Here is a 23754-nt window from a genome sequence, read left to right as displayed (position 1 = left end):
CCCCACCTATAGCATATATATTTTCACCTGGTAATCTTCTGAAACATCATTCCCCTAAAACAAAATCAATTTTTCTTTGAAGTCATTCTTTTACATCAATTGCTTTGTCTATGGTAGAAGTTTGACCTGCTGCCCTTAACTCATAAGGGTCAAATGGAAACCTTTACAGGGAAATCAGAAATCTCCTGTGCTGTGTCATCTGATGCTTCATCTCCACCGTGGCCACACAGGGACTCTAAGGGAGAGAAGGCCATTTCTGGCGCACGTGTGGCTTTGTTCTTCTAAAATCTTTCCTATGAAACCTTGGATTGAGGATTTTGGTGGGTGAAAGGAGACTTTATCAGCGTTGTCTTCTGTGTGAAGTATACCTAAACTGAATTAAGGAATGCTGAGGAAGCAGCAAGCTTTGGGAAAGCAATTTCTGTGTATTTAAAGCACCAAGCTTTGATGGGAAGCGCATGCACGTTTTTCTTAGAGTCTTCCCTCCTTTGCTGTCCCATTCACCACTCTGCAGGCTGAGCACTGTATTTCTCTTCTGGAAATCAGCGTGCCACGGCTATTTCCTAAAACAGCCCTCACCTTCCCCTGCGCTCACCCCTTCTGCAGCCTGACCTTGCCAAGGGGCACCGCTCCTTGCCCCTCGCAGCAGCCCCTCACCCTCGGTCCCTGGGCACCCTTAGGGGGCCCTGGTCTCTTTTAGGGCTGCTGCAGCCGTGCCAGCGGGCGGCAGCCGGCGCCGTGCGGTGCCCGAGGCCCTGCCCAGCCCCGGGGGGCGCTGCCCGCGGCCGCGCTGCCCGTGGCCGCCGCCAGGTGGAGCCGCGGGGCCGCGCCGGGCAGCGGCAGCAGGAGGAGGAGGAGGAGGAGGAGGAAGGAGGAGGGGCGGGCGGGGAGCGGGCAGCGCCGTGCCCCTGCCGAGCGGCTGCGAGCGGGCGCGCGGCCGTATATAGGGGATGTGCCGCCGCGTATAGGGGATGTGCCGCCGCGGGGCTCGCCCTGCCCGCCGCCGCCTCGCCGCCTCCCTCGGCCGGCACCGCTGAAGCCGCTCAGCCGCCGCTGCCCTGCCCGCGCCCAGCCGCGGCTCCCGGCCTCGCTCCCCGGGCCCTTCCCGGCCGCTCGCCCCAGGCTCCTCGGCTCCGGGCCGGGCGCGTCGATGCGGGGCAGATGGCCGGGGCACAGCCCGGCGTGCACGCTCTGCAGCTCAAGCCCGTCTGCGTCTCCGAAGCGCTGAAGAAAGGCGTCAAATTCGTCAAGTGGGACGATGTGAGTAGCTGCCCCGCTGCCCCCTGTCCGCCCGGGGGGGCTCCGCCACGCGTGGGGTGCTCGGGCGCACCCGGGGAGACCGGCACGGCTCGGCTCGGCTCGGCTCGGCACGGCGGTGGGGAAGAGCCCGGCCGGGCCGCCCCGCGGGCAGGTGGGAGCCGGTGGCCGCTGGGGCACCGTCGGTGTCACCGCCTGGGCCGTGCCGTGCTGTGCCGGGCCGTGCTGGGCTGCGCCGTGCCGTGCCGTGCCGTGCCGGGCCAGGGGTGCTGCTGAAGCGCCAGCCCCGGGCGGCCAAACTTTCTCCAAAGACTGAAGTCGCCTCCGCGCTCGCTTCGCCAGTACGAGCCGTGGTTCGGCTGGCTCCTGTCGCTGTGCCGCCTCCCTCCTGTCATCCTGCTCGTCTCCGTCCCCGTGGCTCTAACGCGGCTGTTTCAACCTGTTCCCTGCCTCTTGCTCCATCTCTCCTTTCCTCCTCCCTGCCTCTCTCTGTCCTGTCCTTGTGGCTCCTGTCCCTCCCGTTGTCCTCCTCCAGCCCGGCAGGGTTGTCGAGCCCTGGGCACGATGTCCCTCAGCTCCCTGCTCCCTCTCATCTTCCTTCCTTTGCGGAAGGCGCTCTCCTTCCTTGGCTCACGAGGACACGAGACTCGCCTCAGAATCCCCCCTGCTTTCCCCTTGCCACTTGCTGCTTCCTGACACTTCCTCAAGTATTGCCCCACGCAGCAGAGGAGTATGGCTTTTGCTTCACCTTCATGGGGGCAGCTGCACTGCCTTTGCTCGCAGGCTGTGCCCGGGACTGTGTCAGAGGAAGGCAGGGGAAAGCAAAGCTTTCTCTGCTTAGCTGCCTTTTTGTCAAACCGTGAAAGTGCAAATGTTGTGCGGTAGAGAAGGAAAACAGGCAGGACGGCTAGCTTTGCCCTTGCAGCATCGTGCCTACAGCGTGACATTGGGTGTTTGTGCCCTGGTTGTGTGTGGAGGGCTGGGTGCCCCACAGGTCTGGCAGTGAATGGTCTGGAGACAGAGGGGCATCGTGAGGCTAGAGCTGTGGCAGGGGAGCAGCTGGGAGAGAAGTTGGGTGTGCTGGGCAGTTTGAGTGTCAGAAGAGCTGTGAGGATAACTTGTTTTGAGAGCCTTAACACAGCTCTTGGATATTTTTGCTGTGCTAAGGACACGCACAGCAACAACTGGCGGGAGGGAGAAGGAGCAGTTCATGTGTCTGACAACTGTTCTTGTCCTGTTACGTATCGCTGCTTTGCCGTTGCTCTCAGCCTGTCCAGCAGCCAAATGTGTGAGTCTGACCTCTATAAACCTGTGATAAAGGCTCTCAAGGAGGGAAAGAACACTTTAAAAAAAGAAAACACACTTAAAAAAAAAAATGAACCAACTGCGGTGTGGAATGTTATTTACAATAAGGAGCTAATACCTTTCTAATAAACTGAGCAACCTGACCTTGTCCACAGTAATAAACAGTGGCTTGACACAGGTTATGATTGATCTGAAGATAGATGGAGCTAAGCTTGAATCACTTGCCTGATAGTCAGAGAATGTTTTCCTTCAGTCAGTTTCTTTCATCAGTATGGTACAATGTAATCTTAGCCTTGGCATTGCAGTTATTGTTTTAGTTTGGTAAGTTACCAGGAAATTTACAAAGCTACCATGAAATTTATGCAGATAGATCCAGAGGTCATGTCAATGGTGTAATTTCAGTCTCCAGACCAAGAGTCCAAGCAATTAGGCAACAATTCAAATGATTTAAGTGCTATTTCCATGCACTATACTGTACACATAGCATTTGAAGGAGGCGACTTCCATGCACAGTGGATGTTCAGTGGCTAGTCTGTCTGCTATAGACTAAATGGAAGATCTTCAATTTTAAACATAAAGGGTGCCATAATGAAATAGGGCTAAAATCTGGCAAAAGATACGAGATTCAGGTTAAAGGTGATATTGAGCGATACGCGAGTATTACCTGGAAAGTGTGTCTGAGAGTCCTGTTGTGTTTAGTGAGTATTTTTGTGAGCAAATTCAGCAATCTTGTGGAAGTTGTGTATCGAGCCACACCTGTGTGATGAAGAACACCAGCGGTACCTGACTGCTGACCACGCACTGTGTGTATGTGTGTGCGCATCGCCCTTCCTGCCCCGTCCTGCCCTTAATGTTTCTTCTCAGCAGTGGAAGCCCGACAAAATCAAAGGTTTCAGTGGAAATTAACCTCCTTCCTTTGGCACTCTGGCCGTAAGGAGGTCTTCAGGCGAATGCATGTTCAGTGACTTCGGGTATTTGTCACTGAGTAGCCAATAACCACTTCAAAGTATTTGTTTTCTATCAATTAATCTGCTTCAAGGGTTTTTAAAAATGATGATAATTAATCCGAACCTCTGTGCTCTGTCGTGTAAATACACGGGCACAAGCTCTCAGTGAAACAATGGGCTGTAATGAGAAATAGTAAACTACAAAATATAATAGTAACATGGAATTGACCGTAATGAGTGCTTTGGATCTGCTGCGCTAACAGGGCTGTTCAGAGAGGCTAGGCTCACATGCTGGTGTTTATTATGCACCAATTTGGTCTGTTCTGTGTCTGAGTAACAACTGGAGCTCAGTACTTCTGCATCACCCATGCACCAGGGCAACATTCATGCCTGTCGCAGGCGTACTCTTTCGGTATGCTTTCCTGCTGTTTTGTGTTCCAGTTTAAAGATGGCTCTGTTGACTCGACTTCACTTCTCATAAGGCAAAGGAGAGTTTGCAGTGAATTCCTAGGACTTGCACCAAGTTTCAGCCCAGAGCAAAATTTTTTCAGCTGAGTTATAAACTACTGAAAAGTAGTGCGTTTTTTTTTTTTTTTTTAAATGGGAATGCAGAAAGGATTTTAACCAGGGCATGAAAGGCGTGTAAGGAATTTCATGGTGTGTAGAGTAATAGTTGTTAAAGAATGCGTTCGGTAGCCTTCAGCAGGATGCTGCAGTGTGCTGTGCAGAACGCGTCTGACAAAGGCAGCAGCGGTACAGGCTTCCAAACAGACCCACCCCGGTGCTCACCATCCCGAGCTTCCAGTAGCTCTGTGCCTAATTGATAACTGCAAAGCTGCTAATACGCAGATGTGGTACTGGCACTGTTATACGGGCCTCCTCTCTGAGGAGCAGCGGGGAAGTGTGCTACATATTGCATAGGGATCTCCTCCAGTGCCCGCATCCCCTCCCGCCCCCCGAGGTGTGATGATAATCCGGTTTGAAGGAGAAAAGCCTTGCCCGAGCTGTGCTAAGATCTTGGCAGAGAAGAGGAAGAGGTTACATCAAGCACTTAAGATCAAATGCAGGCAGGTGGAAGGCAGGCAGCTCAGGAGCCTTGAAATTCTGTTTCTTTCGCAGACCGTTTTCAGTTTCTAAATTGGAAAAGCATTAGGGTCAATTAAAAAGTTCCGGTTTTGCAATTCAAGTCACACTTCTGTGCATTGGGGTCGGCTACAATGGCACTTACATTCAGCTATCCAATGCTTACCTAGAGGCTTTTCACAAATTCAGTTTGGGATCAGGATGCAAAGCACTGAAATCAAGCCGATGATCGTTATTTTGCTTTTCTCACACTGTTTCTGTTTTAGTCTACGGCAGTCTTACAGTCAGTTTAGAATTAATTCTTGTTTTTGATATCTGGACTGGATTCACAAGGCACCGGACAGAAATAGCTGGAGCTTGAGTGAGCGAAGGATGAAAGTGACTGGTTGCATAGATGGGGGGGGGGTTGTGGATGCATGTGTGCCTGGTTTATGGTGCCAGTTTGCTGAGCTTCTTCAAGTCCTGTTTCTTCATGCTGCCTCCAGTTGGGATTTTACAACCACTTCTTTACTGCCGTGAAGAGACGGAGTCTCCTAAGCCCTGGTCTGGTCTGTGAACAGATGTGCTCTGTCATTCCTAGAGAGAAGTGACGTCTGTGACAGAGGAAGAAGAGCAGACTTGATCCACTCAGCTGTAGTGAAACCCAGGGTTGTAGCAGCTCTTCCTGATGAGCTTTAAAACAGTTTGAAAATAAAAAAAGGATGCATTTAAATGTATGGGTGAAGCTTTTCTGTAGGGGGCTGAGTTTAACGTAGGAGAATATGTTGCTAGCTGAGGACATCAATGAACCCTGAGTATAAAGCAGGTTCCTTCTTAAAGAAAGACTTCCCTCAGCATTGAGCTGAAGTCTGAAGGGGCTGAGACCTGCCTCTGCCTCTTTTTTTTTTTTTCTTGCTCTATTTTCCTTTGGCCTGCAGTGGGAACAAGGTAGACATAACAGAGTTAACAAATAGTACAACAGCTAGAGCACAGCTGAACTGGTGTTTTCTAAGAGCAGTAATTGGCATACTGAAGCAAGTTAATTTGATGGTGTATTTTCAAAAATAGGTTTGCTTTCAGTTCTTGCTTAAAGGCTTTCTTGTCTTCCCTAGTGATAATATGCACTTTACATAAAGAATTTGACTGGTTGCTCTGTAGCTTGTGCTATTTACTTTTACTTGCAAGTTAACGATACGGGTAAGGTAATGTAACAAAGCCTAAGGTGAGGGACGTGATTCCTTTTCATTATTATTATTTTAAAGGAACCTTTAGTTACTGAAACTAAACTACTTATCGGTAGTATTGTTTAGTGGCTACAGCACCAGGTATTCCAGTGAGAAGCAAAAATGAGCCCAGGTCTTTTAAGTTCTGTTTTAATGCCTTCTTTTTCTTAGATCCCCCTTCTTTGTCTTTATAAATGTTTTTGAGTTCAGACGAGTGCTATGCAGAGTTCTCAGGCTTCTCTATTTAGTTAGAGGCTCTTAAAGAAGATTATGAAGAGTGTGAGGTACATCCCCTTTAAACTTTCAAGTACATGTAACATCCGAGTATCCTTATGGATAAGCAGAGATCCAACAACAACAACAAAAGACTGGAAATGTTCAGAAGCGGTTTAAGATGCTGATGCTCGTGTAGCTTGTTCCCCCCCCCCCCCGGCATTTCTCTAAACTCTGCACAAGTTTGTCACTACAGGGTAGTACTGGGGCTGTGAAAAATGAGCAACCATTGTTCTGTGTGTATAAAACTAAAACAATAAACTGAAAACAGTTTATTTTTTTTCTGAATGTTTTCAGTCTGGAGGGAAGAAGTTAGTCAAACATTTTAGAGTTTTTGTTGTTTTCATGTAGTAAACAAATAACAGCTCTGTGCTATATGAAAATATTTAACCTAAATGAATAGAAGTTGTGGTTTGGGTCTTTTGCAACATAAGCAAGTTATGAGATTGAGTTTAAAATTTCTCAACAGTTAACATGCGGTAAAGGGGAAAGCCTGAACTTAGCTCCGTCCCCTGCAGAGTGGTGCGATGTGTGCCTTCAAAGATCTGGGGAAGACTTCACGTGGTTCAAGTTGTAGATAACATCTGTTATGGTAGCCTCTGAGCGTTGGGAGCCTCAGATACTAAGGAAACGGGAAATCAGAACACGTCTCTTTTAAGTAAATAAGAATTCTGCGTGGAAGGGAAGTTAACAGTGCATTGAGATTGTGTACTGTATGGACTCTTCACCGTAATGTTTGAGTGCTGCAAGCTTTTTTTTTTTTAATAAAAGGCTGTGGTGAAGTAGAGTTAACTTAAATCGTTATGGAGCCTTTTATCTATTATAAAGGAAATGCTTCATAAGCACCTCTTAATTTATTTTCACAAGACCCATTTGGTGGCAAAATGTGTTCCCTATTGTACTGTTGCAGGTCCAAAAAAAGAGACCAACATTAAAAACTACTAATTTTTAATCTGTGATTAGATACATTGGACCTAATTTTCCGACTGCATAGCACCACGCAGTCAGATGTTCAGAATGAGTCCCTAGTGACTGCAGATGACTGATTTGGGCTCAGCATCTCTAAAACTTAGGTAATGAAATGTGGAAATAGAATTCTGGTTTTCCCTTAAAATCAGAATACAGCAGTTATGCTGATGAGCAGTTTGGTTTAAATGATTTGCTCAGCATCACAAAACTATCTGGCAGAGATGATAGCTTCCTAGTTGGCGTTTGGCTACATACATTTCTTTATTCCTTCCTTCTTCACTGCATAATTTGCAGCATCTACAACAAATAAGGGCTCACGCAGACAAATGGAAGCTACATGAAATAAGGCTGTAATTAGCCTAAGATCACGGACGTCCTGAAAGAGGCAGGGGCCGTCTGCTTCTGAGAAACAAATCCTGCTTGAAGTAGCTCTTTTAAACTTGCAGGAAGTTAGCCTTAATTACCAGAATGATGACTTCTGTCATGTGGTGCTGTCAGCAAAGTTGCTCCAGGGTTTAATCACTCTAATGGTGAAGAATATTTCCCTGCATGTTCCCGTGGAACAAGTGGGATTTCAGTTTACAGGTCCCAACTTTCACTTTTAGTCCTGCATCCAGTCCCAATCCTATTTGGCCCTCAGTTCCAGTTCTGATTTCCTCTCCTGCTTCCAACCTCCAGCGCTCATTGCAGTGTCTCCAGCCTTCCCTTTTGGCAATCTGTTCCTTTACAAGCAAACCAGGGGACGGACAGCTTCTCCCTGTCATTTGTAGTTCAGCTGTCAGACTAAGGAAATTCATTGCGCTAATTGCTTGCATAATCCAGTTTAGTTCCAGTCTGAGTGTGCCCAGTGTATTATGGAATTCAGAAGCTAATCTATTTGCTGAACGCATCTAAACTATGGTTTTGCTATCCCTTCTCCTTTCCTCTTCCTCCCCTCAATCCTGCAATCCCCATACGTTGTGGGGTGGCAAGAAAACTCCTTGCAGGGACTCTCCTCACACCTTCCATGCAGCCTTTACACCCTTGCTCAACCAGAGTTCAAGCCCATTCTCCAAGGTGAAAGAAAAGTTGCAGAATACTTGGCCTCTGCCAGAAACAACCTATATTTCTTAGCGTTGTGTTTGGAAGCAGTTTGGCAGAAATTTTCCAGGAGAAGGTTCAAGCACATGAAATACTGCTGTGCATAAAAGTATTCAGGTTATTATTTGGGGATGTTAAGAGGCGTCTGAAAATCTGAGGCAAAAGCAGGCAATGCACAGGGTTAATAAGGCAGCGCGGTGAGCCCCACCTGTAGGAAGAGCTGATCAGAAAGGTTGGTTTCCTGTTCTTTTAAAAGTCTGTAGGTATGGATTTTTGACTGTGACTGTTTATAGGTAACATCATCAATACCTGTCTGCTTTATAAAAACACAGACTCACCTGACCTGTGATCTTGAGGTTGACAAGGTACATGTAGAATTTCACTCCCTTCTAAACCTCTTGTAAGATCCATTAGAAGCTTCCCACTTATCATGGGATTGATCCAATATTTGCATCACAGGTACAGTAGCGATGTTCTCTGATCGTTTTAACACTGATTTGTTCTCGACACAAAACATGGTGGTGATAGTATATACCTTTGCTTTAGCACGTAAGGAATGAAGTATAGGGGGTTCTTGGTCAGTAATATTAAAATAGAGGTGGCAGCTTTTGCTGGCTGATTTGGGATGTGGCTTAGGGGGCCTACACCTAAAGTAGGCCTTGCAACAGTTACATACAATTAAATGTATGTTTGCACATTGATCTTTTATGGCCATGTTCTGCTGTGCCTGGCAAGTAAATATCCCAGAGTTCTCGGTGGCACTTTGTGGGAATAAATTTGAAACCTCTTTGTTTAAAAGTATAAAATAGAGAATATCGCTATTGCAGGGTCTGAGGTTGTGCTGGCAATTAGGAGGCAAATGAATGGAATATGTATAGACCAAACCACATTACTGATTTGAGGCTGTGAAATTGGAGGAAAGTAGAGAACTGGCCCAAAGTCAACAAATAAAAGGTAGGGGGCCTTTAAAGGTCAAATTAAAAGCTCTTTTAAAAAAATCGTTCACTTAAATTCAGACTGATGTGCTATGAAGCCTGCTAAGCCTGTCAGAATAGGACCACTTCTCCTTTCTATTCGAGGACTTTGCAGTGCCATCAGTCAGAAACCAAGCCCCTGCTTGGCAGGAGCACCCAGGGGTGGCTTTTAAAAAAAAACTGAGAAGTCACAAACACTTTCACTGACTGTGACACCCTGCTTCTCTCTTCTTCTCCCCTGCCTGCTCACCATTGATTCTTACCTTGGTCACCACTCCTGCTTCTTTCCTTATGTGCTTGGAAGTATCTCAAGAATCTGGGGTCCCTACACAAAGGGCTTCTTGCTTTGTTGCCATCCAGAGGATCTGTGCCCCTTCTAGACACACAAATGTGTGCTAATTTCCCAGACTGACAGTTTTAGAGATTTATAACACTAACTTCTTTTTTCTTTCTTTTCATCTGTTTTATTTTTGTGTTCTGGATATGAATAGGTTAGGGAAGAAATGAACCTCTGCTCCCTATATGTTTGTCCTCCAAGTTTTTGGTTTTTTTTTCCTTTTTCCTTTTATTTTTTTACAGCTCTGTGTAGAACTGCCTCAACTAGAAGATAGAGGGCTGAGAGGTAGTGCACATCACTTTGGTCCTGTCTGTTACCCTCTTCTGTAGAAGTGAATGTGGTTGGTAACTCTGTTCAGGGGAGTTATGAGACAGGTCAGCTCTTTGGATGAGGAAACTGAATTAATGGACTTCAGGACACTGTCCTGAATGACTGCAGGTGTGTCTTCTGGGTAAGAAGTCACATTTTCTTCCATATAATAGAGTGTGTATGTGTGTGTGTGTGTATATATATATATATATATATATATATTTGTAAATAAATGTACCAGACAACTGTCATTTGAAACAAGTTTCTAATTCAGAGAATTGAACCACTCTTCTTCCTGAATGTGATGTGTATCAAGTTTTTTTTATGTACCTTTTTGACTGTTGCCTGCCTTTGCAGATGATTGCAAAGCAATATACAAGCAACAGACCTCTTCCACGTGACACGAACACTCTGTCCTTCGTCGAGTGGGCAAAACAACTTGCAGAGCTGACTAGAGAAGTTTATTTCCATTCTTCTGTTCCCAGAACTAAATAGTCTGGCTCCTAGTGGCAGGGACTTAGATTTATAGTTATCTTGTAGAATATATAAAACATTCTGCATGTGACTTTTATTACTGCTGTTAACTGTGTGGACGGGTTCCTAATAGTTACGTACACCAAGTCACATGTACCAAGTTATTCTCTGATCCTGTGTTTGTGTTCAGCGTGACAGGGTGGGGTTCTCATGTTCATCAGCGTGTTAATAGTGCTGTGCTTAATGTCAGAGAAGTGTAGCTCATCTAGAAGACAGGCATAATGTATGGCTGCTTTTTATTTATTTATTTATTAAAATTTTCCTGGAGCACAGTGGATCTTAAATTAACTCATTGTTACAATGAGATTTGCTTTATATTGCCTACTAGATATTGAAGGCTCTCTTCCCCAAGCTCTGCGTTTATGAGTCTGATTCAAGCCAACGCCTTACAACCCACAGCTAGACAAGTATTACTTTGACGGCTCGAAGTCATCAGCACAGACAAATCTGAACAGCTTTGGGGTTGGAGCAGCTGATTTGACACAGTTAACTGGCACAATTGATTAATCTGAGACATAATCTCTTCATACCTGTTTCTCATCACTTCTTTCTCTTTGCTCCTCCCCCCCCCCCCCCAAGTTGTATCTCATCCCAAAGCAGAAGGACATTTCAAGTCTTTTCCATTCATTTTACATAGTTACGCAAAGGCTGTGTGGAACATAAAAATAATATAATAGAAGAGAGTTGTCTCCAGAACTGTTTTTTTTTCTGTTGTAGTGAGGAAAAGAGGGGTCGGTGGTGCTGTGTGAGCAGCTCTGCTCCCAGCTGGGCTGTTCCCATAGCTCTGGGACAGCCGCGCTTGTTCCCAGCCTCCGAAAGCCCACGTGGAGCCCTTTGGGTGTCACTGTACCTGTGGCACAGTTAATCCCCAGCCCATGTCTTCTGGTAGCAAAGAGGATTTCTACACTCATTTAGGGGTTTGATCTTATATTTCTTCTTAGTGTGGAATTGCTTTTCTGTTTGTATTTCTCTTGTGCTGAGATAGAAAACATGCAAATTGGGAATAATTCAACTTCCCTGTTTCATGAACGTCCATTACTGGGAGTTTGCTACTCCATCACAAAGGACTGTACTAATGGCATGATGCAGGAAGCTTATCTTTTTGCCCTCGAGACGACACTTACATTAAGTTAGTTTTTATTTATTTATGATAATGCCACCTCCAGCAACTTCACTTGCATTTGAAGAAAACAACAAACAAATCACAAATGCATTTGATTTTGATTTGAACCTATCAGAGCCTATTTTTGTCCTTAAAGGAATTTAGACTGACCTCACATACTGCTGCTTTGAAAATAGGTGGATAAAAAAGCTGTAAAATAAATACTACTAAATAATACACTAAAGCTGTAAAATACCTTTAACACTTTGACAGAAATCTACGTTCTGTTTGAGGAGGAATTGTGTATTTAGTCTGATTTCCTGTGGAGATAAGGTGTAAGCAATCTCTCTCTCTGCCTGCCTTCCTCTTTTCTGTGCTCCCTCCATAACTTTTTAATTGAGTTTGGCAAAAAGGTAGAGGTCCCCATACAGCAGCATTTTTTACAGATGTCATGAAAAATGGTAGAGGAAGGAGAAGAGGAATTCTATTAGGACCAGGCTGCACTGATTTCAATTATTGTTAGGCACCAGGGAATCCCAGTGGGTGAGAGATGTAATGAACACCCACCTGCAGGAGAGGCTTTGGATAGAGCTTATGTCTCCTGGGTCAGGCACCAGTCAGAATACATAAATATGTAGGAAACCAGGCCTCCTTAGTGCTAGCGCTTACAAGCGTGCTTGTTTTTAAATGACCTGACCTATGTTTGTTACCAGAGCTGACAGGTTTTAAACTGATCTGGTGGAAAGGAAAGAGCATGTGTACTTCATGAATAAAACCCTAATAGCTGCATGGTGGTGGTTGTTGGCGTTAAAGTAATTGACAAAGGCTTATTATAACATAGTAGGTACTACCTCAGGTTTTGTTGGCAAAGTCAGTCTTTATATGTTAAGTAAAGCTTGTATGCATTTAGGTTTTATCTATATCTAAAGGTTAATTTGGATTCACATGGGACTTGTGATAACTGTAGTACTTTTTTGTATGGGCTCTGGTTTGACAATTAGCACGTTATGTCTGTTTAACTCCACTTCCAGCTTTTCTGGAAAAACTCCATGCATTGACACATTTGAAGTTATTTAGTACTGTCTTTTCAGTAATGGAAATACATTATGTCAGGAAAATGGAGATGAGGTAGGTGACATCAAATTCTTCTAGTGACATCTTGCAAGTGATACCTTCCGGGTAGTATCTGGATGTTGTAGTTCATTAACAGGGGTGGCAAAGCAGCTAGTGCATAATTATCTGTGTGCTGACATGTTATTTTGTGTTTTTTTTTTTTTCTTTCTAGGACTCCACTGTTGTCACTCCAATTATTCTCAGAACAGATCCACAGGGATTTTTCTTCTACTGGACAGATCAAAACAAGGTAAGAGGAAAAGATTTATTACTCCAGAATGATTCTTTCTGTTTGCTGTGGTGCAATGGGCAGCAGTAAGGAGGCTTTGTGTGCTGGTTCTGGTATGTTAGACAAACATAGCATCAGCATTTGTTCCTCTGCTCTTCTGGGGAGCAAACATAAAAAGGTCTGCAGTCCGTTCCTGGTGCACAAAACATGGACAGAAGGGTAAGAGACTGGATTTCTGCTGTGCTCCTGTTGTTTCTAGCCACATTGGTGATCTGTTGCCCGATGAGTTGTATAAATGCTTTGGTTTACAGGTGAGAATCAATCTAGCTGTTTTGGTTCATAGTTGACTTGTGGTTTCTGTCTTGCCTTCCATGTGGTACGTGGCAGAGCTAGAATACCCAAAGGCTGGAACTCCTTTTGAATTCTTCCTCCTGAGCTGCCGCACGCTCCCTGGTCTCGCCTGGTGGGCCACGTCACTAAATTCTTACTAATCCTTACTGGACGCTCACTTTCTTTTAAAAACATTCCAGCATGCTTAGATCACTATTATGGCTGGGGAGCTGTTGGGAAGCTCATGGCCTGATTCATCGCTTCATTACTCCAATTTTGTGTTGGTGTCACCCCTTGAAATCAGCACTGTCATATTTCCAGCTGTTGGAGACTGTGGTTTGCAGCATGGTGAAAGCATCTGTGCAATTAGCACTTGGGTACAATTTCTTTCGTAAAGCATATAAAATATATAATAGCAAATTATTGCTGAAATTGTTATAGCAAAATGCTGCATTAAAACTAGAAACTAAATAGGTTCCTCTTTTCTGCAGATGAACTTTCGAGTGCTTAGGAGCTAAGTGCCTGTACCCGTTGCCTGTTGAAAACCTGGTAGTGTTGGGGCTTTGGCCTTGTTTTGGAGTACATGCCAAGATGACTAAGTATGCTATTCTGGCTATGGAAACCTGGTTTGCTCATTGTGTAGCTGTTTTTCACAAGTTCCTGTTGATTTTATGTTTAGATACCAATGCACAAATTGCTTGAGGAGGTAGCAACCATTAAATGTGCAGACTGTACAGGCAATTTGCTGTTACATTAGCTCATATTTATCTTGCTATGTTTGCTTTTTAGAGGAGATGGAGAACAGTTTTGAGTCAGTGTATTTGAAAGTCATATCATGGAGTTATAATAAAAATCCTGCCTTACTTTGCTTGTGCTTGTACAAGGTGGTGCTGGTTAATAATGCGTTCATCTGTTGACAGTCTGGAGTTAAATAGCTGCCCAAAGAAGCAAAGTGGATCCCCTGAGAAGTTGAAGGATATGACTGATTTACACCAACTCAGTAGCTATGCTAAGACGTAGCACAGTCTACTGATTTGTTGCTTCCCTTGCATAAGCTAATTGTTTAAGTTGAAAAAGAGTAGCAAACTTTGTAGTAATAAATGGAAAACCAGAGTTGATTGGAGAGTTTATTTAACTTTTAATATATTTGGCACTAAGACCTCCTTCAGTTTCCTACTGTTGTCTCTAAAAACAATGTCTTGAAGCAATTCTGTGAAGAATAGCTATTTATAGAATTGTTGTTCTCATATTCATGAAAAAATGTATTTATAATGCCCAGAGCATTTTTTTTAAAAGCTTGGGTATTTGTACAAGAGACATTAAATGTCAGTTTGATTTTTAAACTTGCAAATCAAGCCTCTGTGAAGGGCAACAAAAAGGATATTTTTCTGGTTAATAATTCATGGCAATTAGGGAAAGCTTGTTCCTGTACCCCGTTATAACAGTGCCTACATAAAGAAAATATATTTCTGTTGGGGTGCTGATACTGCAAGGACTGGGAAGGAAACGGCACTTTCTGCTGTTGCAGAGAATGGTTGGGTTTGTGTTTACTGTGAAATGACAAATATATTAAAAAAAAAAAAAGAGGGTATATAGAAATTCTCTTCATTTCCTTCTTTCTGTGTAAATGGTGATTTTGTGATGACAGTGGAATTACTGGAAGAAATAGTATCAGAAGGACACAGCCTCTGTGTGACTATGTGATTGTTTTTTTAACCTAGTATTATTTTGAAGAAACTGGCTTTTGTTTAGCTCCTTTGGTTGCTGTTGTCTCATCAGTAATCTAAAATAAATAAATACATGAAGCACTGTATAGTAAAAAAAAAAAAAAAAAAGGCGCCCCTTGTTAATTTTTTATTTAACCTAGGTCACTGGTGGCTGTAGCTGTGCAGCTTTCTCTAACTGGTTGTGCTTGCTTTGTTTTCCTGTTTCCTCTCTGCAGAGAAAGGAAATAACGTGTGGTGTCTAGCAGCGTGTCTGAAAAGTCCTTCAGACTGAGCTCTGGCTGCACGAAGAACTGAGTTCCTGGAGAGGTTGTGTGTTGCTTTTTGGGTTTAGGATGAATGAGATGGTAGCATTTCCCTCCCCGCATCTGACAACCTCAGGCAAGGCAAGCAGTGAACTGCTCAGGCCTCCCTCAGTGCAAGATCCATACCCACGTGCATTGCTTCTTCCTTCATGGCTGTGTTTTGAGCCTTTGATTATGTCTGGGCTGGCTCAGGTGTGTCCTGCCAGATACCCAGGCCCAGCACCACTGCACTTGGACTTGAAGAGGTTTTGTATTACAAAGTGGTTGATCACGCTTCTCTGTTTAATTGACTTTATCAGCAGAGTAAACAGTAGCCTAGGATGGAAATGTGTACGGGTTCTTCTGGCCATGTGCCATTTCTTTGATTTTTGTGTGCTAGGTTGACCTTTGCTGCATACCGTAGCGTGGTCTTAGCTGCAGTGAGGGACTGTGAAGCAAGTTCAGTTCAGTTCTGGTCTTGTGCTTTGACAGGAGCACTGTGGGATCCTGTGGTGTGACACTCTCACTGCATATTTGCATATTTAACTATATTTTGCTGCCATCAGTAAAGATAAGCCTTCAAAATAGTCATACATAGCATTTTGCTATATTGTTTTCTGATAACAACAAGGAAATTTTAAACCTATTTTAAACAGATGGCAGGACAGCTTTCTGATTTTAGTTGGATATTTCAGTATGAAATTCTTTTGTTGATGAAGGTTCTGGAATATTTGCTTCATCTGTATGCAGAGTGCTGGCTGATTTCACATTATTACTTGAATGATTCTCAACATGGGGTTTTAAAAAAAAAGAAAAATTAATTAATGTGACAAGCTAGCATCTGTTATATACCTTATTGTTTCAGTAATGTTTCTTAACTATAGGAAACGCAGACAATATTCATTGCATTGTTGTATTTCTATGACCTTACTAAAACATATCTCAATTCCTTGCTACTTCTTTGAAAATGGAATGCCATTTCTGTCGTTTGTTCTTCTGTTCATGAGTGTTGAAGACGGACAAATTGAAACTCAACCAGGTGAAAAGTAATTCTACCAGAATAAAAAGGAAGGATAACAGCAGTTCTCAGGAGATGAGAAGGCCCTGGAAGCAAAGCTAGAGAAACACTCAGAAATCAGTCTATCAACGGATGCGTAGGCAGAACAGGACAAGAAATGAGTATTGTTGGCCAGTTTGTGCATTATTATTTTTGCATCACCTAGCTGTAAGTTGTATTACGCAATCAAATGGATGGCATCAGTTTTTAGTGTTGATGGATTTATGTTTAAGTGGGAAGGTAGGTAACCTCACTGACGTGGCAGCATGCTGAAAATAGGGGGGATGGAGACCTGGTCTCATCCACATGGAAAGAGATGGGCTATCCAACAGTGTGGGTCATGAAATGTAGGTGTCCAGGCCTGGGAGGTCAACAATGCCTTCTAATCTGTCTTCCGCAGAAAAGCTGTTGTAAAGAGATATTGATCCCATTTGTCCAATGGAAGTCAGTGCTGAGAAACTGCTTTAAGTGCTGAGGTGATGCTCAGTAGGAGGGGATGCGTGGCTGAAGCTTCCCGCCTCTGCTGGTTGCAGTCAGAGGGCTCGCACTACCTAAGCTATGGGATAGCAGGAAGGCATCCCTGCTTCTGAGGCTGGGGAAGCTTGCAGAATTCATAGCTTGAGCTTCTGAATGTGTTTGAGAGAAGGCGGGATGGTGTACCACAGTGGTACAGAAGTACCTACAGCTTGTCATTTCCCCAGCTCCTCCTGAGACGAAACTTTCTCATTTCGTGACACTACACACTGTGGTTCCTGGTGATAATGAGAGGATATTTTTTGGACTCAAAGGTCCTTTCTCCTCTTGTGTCCTGAGGTGACCGAGTCTCATTGGGCCTGAAAACCAAACGTGGACTGCTGAGTGGATGTGTGAAGGAGAGCCCCAGGGCTCTGCCTGCAGTAGGTAGGATTCCGTAGGATTAGGCTTGGCTTCAGCATGTTTGCAAATTCCGTGTCATTCCCGTTGCCCTCGTCCAAATGAAAGATGTGGCGTTTTTCCAGCTGCTGGGGATTATGGCTGAGTTATTTGAGAGAGTTCTTCTGTGTCTGTCTTGAATAGGGGCTTTAAAGCAATCGGGTCAATATTTGGACTGCCCTGTGGGTCAAAGATCTTTTCATTACATCTTTCTAGGTTTTACAGTACATTTGACAAGCAAACAATAATGGCTGAAGTTAATATATCAATATTTAAAATATATGTAATAATTTAATGGGAAGGATTTAATATTTAATACTACTAGGTTTAAAAATACCTGCTCCTAAAACCAACTGTTTGGCTTAATTTATTCAAGAGCAAGGTTACTCGGTGGTGGATCTCATTGCTGAGAACATCCAAGAAGTGCATCGTTAAACATGTATTCACACTTCTCTTCCTGGCATGTAAAAGGGAAAAAAGCTGAATAACTGACCTTTTGGAGAACTGAGATTATAAATATCATTAATTAAATGAGAAAAGATGGTGCATGTCTCTCCATGGAAATGGTTATTTTAACGTGTACAATGAAAAACTTGCTGGCTTTCCTCGTATTTTTTTTTTTAGCAGCGCTAGCATTTCAGCAGTCAACAGCGCTGTCTGTTAATACTGTTTGATAGTGAATATTGGATACGTGGGACTCTATCACACAGTTTCTGACATGCAAATAGACTTGCCTTTGATTTAGCTGCAAAACATAGGAGCTGGAAGAACTTAGATCCCTGTGCCACACTGGCATTTTACCAGGTACTGAATAAGACCTGTATATTTAAGTCTTTGAGGAGTGTTTGGTTTGTTGTACTAGTAGCAAGTTCTGTATTAAATGGCTCATGTTCTCAGTGCTCTAGTACTTGTGGTGCTTCTCCATAGACTTCTGTAAAAATATGATGTATAATCTACATCTGTCCATTCTCTAGTGTAAAACTGGCATGCACAGAAATAATGCTACAGCTGAGAAAGCTTCTTATCAATAGGACCCTTGTGGTACTGGATTATAATCCTCTTCTACTGAAGGACAAGTTAAATTGCCATGAATGGCACCGTTTAAGGCTGAGCCCATATGGCACTGTTCCTTTATCCATTTATTGAATGTGTGGGTTGCTTCTGATTTTTCAGGGCAGGAGTAACTCACTGTAGTTCAGTTGGAAATTTAGGGAATGAGGCGTCTTTTATGTTTGAAGGTGGCTCAGGTACTGAGGAAGCCAGGCTAGTCTTCCAGTACAATTAGGTGGAGCTGGTTGAAATCCCATTTTCGGAACAAAGATGACACATGCTGGAAGAGGTGACACAGGGTAGTTTTCTTTGGGAATCTGGATGAGGACTCCTCTGGGACAAGGAGTTGTAATGTGAGGTTTCCAAAACTAGAAATCTGAGTGAAGCTGAAGAAGCTAGTAAAAAATAGTGGTGGCACAGCAAATACCTGGGCCTCTGCCTGGGTTTTGCATCTTCTTGGTTGATGAATTTGAGGTGTAATGTTGGGAGCTGTTGTAGGGGCAGTAGGAGCTCAAGAACAGGGATGTTATTTCTTGAACAGGCTGCAAACTTTGGATAAGAAAATTACTTACAACTTTGGATGCCAATATTTGTGTTTGCCACATTTTTAATGAGAAATGGAAGAGAAGTTCTTCAAGAATGCAGCTGCTTGCTAAGACGGATGATTGTAACCAGTAGACTCAGCAGTGCAGACATTGGAATTGAAATCTTAAAGGTGAGTTCTTCCTCCACAGACAATGCAGATGTGTGAGAAACATCACAAGAATCAGCTTGGCAGTAGATAATTTAACTAATCCCTAACAGCAGTTCTCAGGCTGAGGGCCCTAGTGCTGCCTTGAAGCAGCTAAGGGTAAAGCATTCAAACATTGAGCTGCTGGCTCTGTTAGTGGCCAGAGTGGCAATCCTGGAAAATTCACCTGCCTGCTGGTGCTTTCTCTGCAGTACAGAAATAACTCCCGGCATGCAGGGCAGTCAGCCTGGCAACAGCTGGAAGTTGCAGCTCACGGGTTTTTGCAACCACTAAAAATATTGGTATGTGAGTGGAATAAAAAAGACAAGGAAATTGGTAGAGGATTGCCACAGAAAGTGATAATGGAAGGAAATATTTCATGGAGGTCAACTTCCCATCAGGCTGCTGATTTTATTTTTAAAAGGAAATCTCTCCGCTTTCAAAACATGGAAATTGTTCAAGGCCCATTAGGGAAATGGTACTACATCAAACACAGATCTCTAATGAGCATTTCCCACTGCTAAATATCTCCCTTATTATTGTGAGGGAGGCAGGAATAGCAAACAGGGTTTGGGTTTAAGCTACACAGTAGGTCCAGGGTACAGTTTCTGAAATGAGGAACCCAAAGAACTTCAAAAAAGGAGGATGACTTTGGACTGTCCACAGACTTCTGAAATCCAAATTTTGGCACTTTTAAATTCTCAGGTACTGAGAACAGTCCTAAGACAATTTGTGGCATAGAAGAATATTAGCTGTACACTGAAGTGGCTTCTTTAATGGGCATCCGTGTCAGGCTTTCAAATGCTGTGACTTACAGGAAAACTGTTATTTGATTCACATCTCCTGTGGTATAGTACTGCTTAATGTGTCAGTAGACACTTGGCCTTAACTAAGAGCAATGCATGCTTTTAGGAACTGTCTGGGAGTCAGGAGACCTGGGCACTCGTCTCTTCTCAGTCATGATTTGCCCTAACTTGGCAATGGGCTGCTGTGCCTCCCGGTCTGCCCTCTCCTGACTTTGTCCATCAGAGGTCTTCCACCAGGAGGTTGCAGCGGGGACTGCCTGCGACTGCCTGCTCAGCAGATGGCACAGGGTGCTGCCGGCCTCTGACACCACACGTGCCTTGCTGATGGAGATGCTCATGTGCTCATGGTAAATGAGAGAGTTAGTCCTCAGTCTCACTTCTCCTCCTTAATTAAAACAGTCTCTTGTGTTCACGTCCACTGTTTGTACGTACATTTGGCTGAATTTCTGCAGCATGTGCTTTGCTGACTGACCTATTATTTGCACAGTTTGAAAATTGGCTTCTGGGACATCAGCTTTCCTGATTGCAGGGAGGATAACTGATCTCTCGGAGTGCCTGTCACATTGCTGCTCGGCTGTAGTGGTGCAAGCTCAGACACTTCTCTAATGCTTCCTACCCTAGCTGTTTCCATCCCCAATATGCTTGCTTTTTTTTTTTTTTTCTTCCCCAAGCTCTTTAGGAGATAGAGCATTATTTTCAGGGCACTTTAAATAAAATGTTCTGTCTCCATACATGTGATCTTCCTGTGTGAGTGTCCAAGTAACTGGCAACAAATGTCCATATAGCTTGCAGTTTTGTACTAATACTTGCCTCAGTTGCTTTCAGGCTTTTTGCCATTAAAAATGTATGCTTGACCTTGCTTTCCTCTCCTGCCTTTTGCTTACTCCTGCAGTCTTGGTGGTATTGTACAGCAGCTCTGCATGCCTGCAGTTAGCATCACACAGAGCAGAAATGGCAAAGCGCCTGGCCTGCATTTACAGGGATAACAATGTTCTCTGTTGTATGGCGCTGCCTTCCTTTTTGATTTGGGGTTAGTGTGTATGGACAGAAGACCCTCTGTAGTATCCTTTCTCAGAGAATCGTATTTCAGTCCTATCGTCTGTGCTTTAATGACGACTTTTATTATATATCCCAGTACTGGGGTGACACAGAAACAACCTCAGGCTACAAATGAAAAGAGGTTTAGGTTCATTATGTGTGCCTGGCTATTATTTTTGGGCTTTTCTAACTACCCAGATGTTGTTTGTATAGCACCGTTCTCCTCCAAATATTCTGCTGGGTTACCCTATAAAATCAGTAGGCAGCCTCTGCAAGTGGTATATTGTCTCTTGTCTGTGGCCTTTTCATGATGTTTTGTGCTGCTGCGTCTTCTCAACAGGCAGAGGTCTTCCTACTAAAATTCAGAGCTAGCTCTGGAGGATGTCAAACCCTACCAAAACAGGGGAGACTGTGTCTGCATCTGATGAAGAGACCGTGCCTTCCCCGGCTTGGTTTTGCGTACGTGTGCTGTCAGCACGCAAACTTCCTTCTTTGTCGTTTCAGAGTTAGGGCTCTTCACCAGAGAGGAAATGAGTATTCATCTTCATTACTTCTTCTAATGAATCTTCCCATGGAGGCAAGTTTTCCAGTGTATTCTGACTTCCTGACGTCATTGCTTTCTTTCGTGAGCGAAGGACAGACAGTAATAGATGCATGTTCTCATCTCTGTTATGTAGTGTGTGACATCGTAGCTCTACTGACGTCAATTCATCTTGCACTAGTGCTAGGAGGAAGGTGATGTAGAAGGTTTAGGCTTTTGTCTTCGTTCATTTCCAAGGAAAAGTGATTTCCAGGGTCTGAATGTCTAGTGTGGAGATTGATTCTGCTTTATAGACTGGCACATGTCTTTATTCAAGATGTGCTGTACATTGTGCAAGAGGAACAGTGTGTATTCTTTTCAAAGAGAATTGTTTGTCATTGGAGAACGGATTTAAATCCTGAATCTCTGGGGCACATTAAACACGGTGCTGTCCAGTTAGCTCAATAGCAATGTCATCTTTGGGGGCATGTACAACATTGCTATTTCAAGGCTGCAGTTCTATATGACCGGCAGAATTTTACCCCACTGCTATCTCCCCAAAGAGATCCCATGCAATATGGGGACTGTGGATTGTCAGAGCCTCCCCCTGCTCTCAAGGCAGGTCGTAGTGTGCCTCCAGAGCTCTGCTGAGCCTTTTGTGGCTGCAGCCTGTACAGGCACCCCAAACTGGCTGTGTGCTACATCCCTGGCAGCTCCAGGCTGCGAAGTCTGCCTTAAAATTGGAGAAGCCTGTGGGTTGTTAGCTGCTACAGCACAGCTGTGCCACCAGCTATTTCAAGTACTGCTTACTGAGAGCTGGCTTGCAGCTGACCTAGGCGAATGCTGCCTTGCTGATAACAGTATGTTGAATAAGCTGTGCAAATGGTAATGTATTTACCTGTATGATGTGTTTCACTTAAGAGGGCTATGAATAATTTGGACAGGTGATTTACTACCCAGGGAGCTGATTATTTCTGATTGATAAACAGCAGTAAGTGCTGTTTAACAAGAGTAATAATAAAAATATTGATTAGCAGGGTAGCTGTCTGGTACTAAGTGATACTCACTGAAGCTACTATTAAAACAGTAATGAAACTCTGAAGGAAGTTTTTATCTGTTATTCTAGTTGTTCTGGGCTTAGTCAGGACAGTCAGGTGTAAAGCTTTATTTAATAAGAGGTGCTATAAAATAGAGCACTAATGCCTGAAAGTTAGGAATATGGAAAAAAACAGAGTGCCATTAGAGAAATTTAAATAATTAGGCAGTTTAAACTTTGAGATCAGGAAAAATAAATATTCAGTATTTAAGGGAGCTTTCAGAACAAAGCAGTTTTACAAAAGATATCTTTATTCTGTAGTTCCTATAAAAATAATAATAAAAATGGATGTTGTCTTTCTGCTTTAAACTCCCATTTGCTTGGTAAGTAGCGAAGAGCATCAGGCTTTGTTGTTTGTGAAGAGCACCCTTGTAAAGGAAGGTACGATTTGGGACTTCCTGAACTGGTGTTTCCCTTGCCACTCAAGTCCATGGTGTGGTGGTGCATCTTTAAAGCCTCCAGGTGCTTCTGCCAGCTAGGCTGCCGTAATATGGCAGTGGCACTTCGACAGCACTGCCTGGAAAGCGATGCGGTAAGTGAGAATAATACAACTGCCCCTAATTCAGGGAGGTGGCTAATAAGTAACTGGTACCTGACAACAAAGTAATGTGCTTTCACAATTGTGTTTTAAATGTGCACTTGTCACAGCCCTGTAAAACCTCTATTCAGCGAGGAACTTAGTGTGCTTTCTGTAGGTGAAAAGTACGTCCCATCTGCAGCCTATGCCTTTGAGTTAGTTGGAAATTAGTTGTGTGTGGAGTAAGTTGGCTTATTGAAATAGAATGTTATCAGCAAAAGTGTCGCAGTCTAAACTTATCACAGCTAAATCTCTGTGTATCGTACCCTTTTGCAGATGTACTGGAAGACAGAAAACTGGCCGTTTTTGCCAGCCAAAGTTGCTGGGAAGAGCCTGTCAGAGTTGGTGCAGTAATGCTCTGAGCATAATGATGTCATATGTACTAAATGGACGAGGCGAAGAGCAATTCTCACTAGACTTGCACGCAGCATAATTTAAACTGGGGAAAATCAGCTTGAAAAGTGGTGCTGCTTTGCTGCTGCCAGAAGTAGGTTTTCAGCGAGCTGACTGCAGATGTATCTTGTCTCTGACAACTCATACCAGTATCTTTTGCATATCAGCATGTTGCGTACGCAGATGTAGGTTCCTGTCGTGCAGATGCATATGTTGAAGTTGCAATCAGTATTTTTACTGAAGTCAAGTAGTTAGAGAAAGGTACAGAGGAAGGGAGTACAGGTTAAGATGCAAAAAGCCAGAGGTCAAGTCAGCCACTCTGACTTGCAGATTGAAATATGCGTCTATACTCATCTCCGTAGCATCCCTACATTTCATGACACAAATGGTTCTGGCATCATAGCCTTTGTGTAAGGGGAGAATTATCTACCCTTTTGTAGTTACAGTGAGGAAAAAGTTTGGTGTAGCCTCTTCAGAAATCCTGTTGCAAAGCTGGTAGTGGAAACAAGATCTTTTAATTCCT

The 23754-nt window shown here is 43.8% G+C and overlaps 1 protein-coding gene across 7 annotated transcripts in view; it reads left to right on the top strand.

Annotated features, from left to right (window-relative positions):
- Positions 1–23754, top strand: part of PLCB1 (phospholipase C beta 1) — a 415710-nt gene that overhangs the window by 32511 nt on the left and 359445 nt on the right. For 5 of the 7 annotated variants that reach the window (XM_080585529.1, XM_080585527.1, XM_080585531.1 and 2 more), the window contains exons 1-2: positions 837–1260; positions 12658–12735. In XM_080585529.1, the coding sequence (XP_080441655.1) occupies positions 1162–1260; positions 12658–12735 (177 nt within the window). In that variant the 5' untranslated portion in view covers positions 837–1161. Of the gene's footprint in view, positions 1–836; positions 1261–12657; positions 12736–22031; positions 22051–23754 lie in introns of those variants that run through there. The other 2 variants (XM_080585528.1, XM_080585532.1) reach the window with 2 other exon arrangements.

Source organism: Anser brachyrhynchus (assembly GCF_964034855.1).
Source record: "Anser brachyrhynchus genome assembly, chromosome: 3".
Taxonomy (NCBI): Eukaryota; Metazoa; Chordata; class Aves; order Anseriformes; family Anatidae; genus Anser; species Anser brachyrhynchus.
The sequence above is the reverse complement of the archived record's forward strand: the minus strand, read 5'-3'. Positions and strand labels throughout refer to the sequence as shown.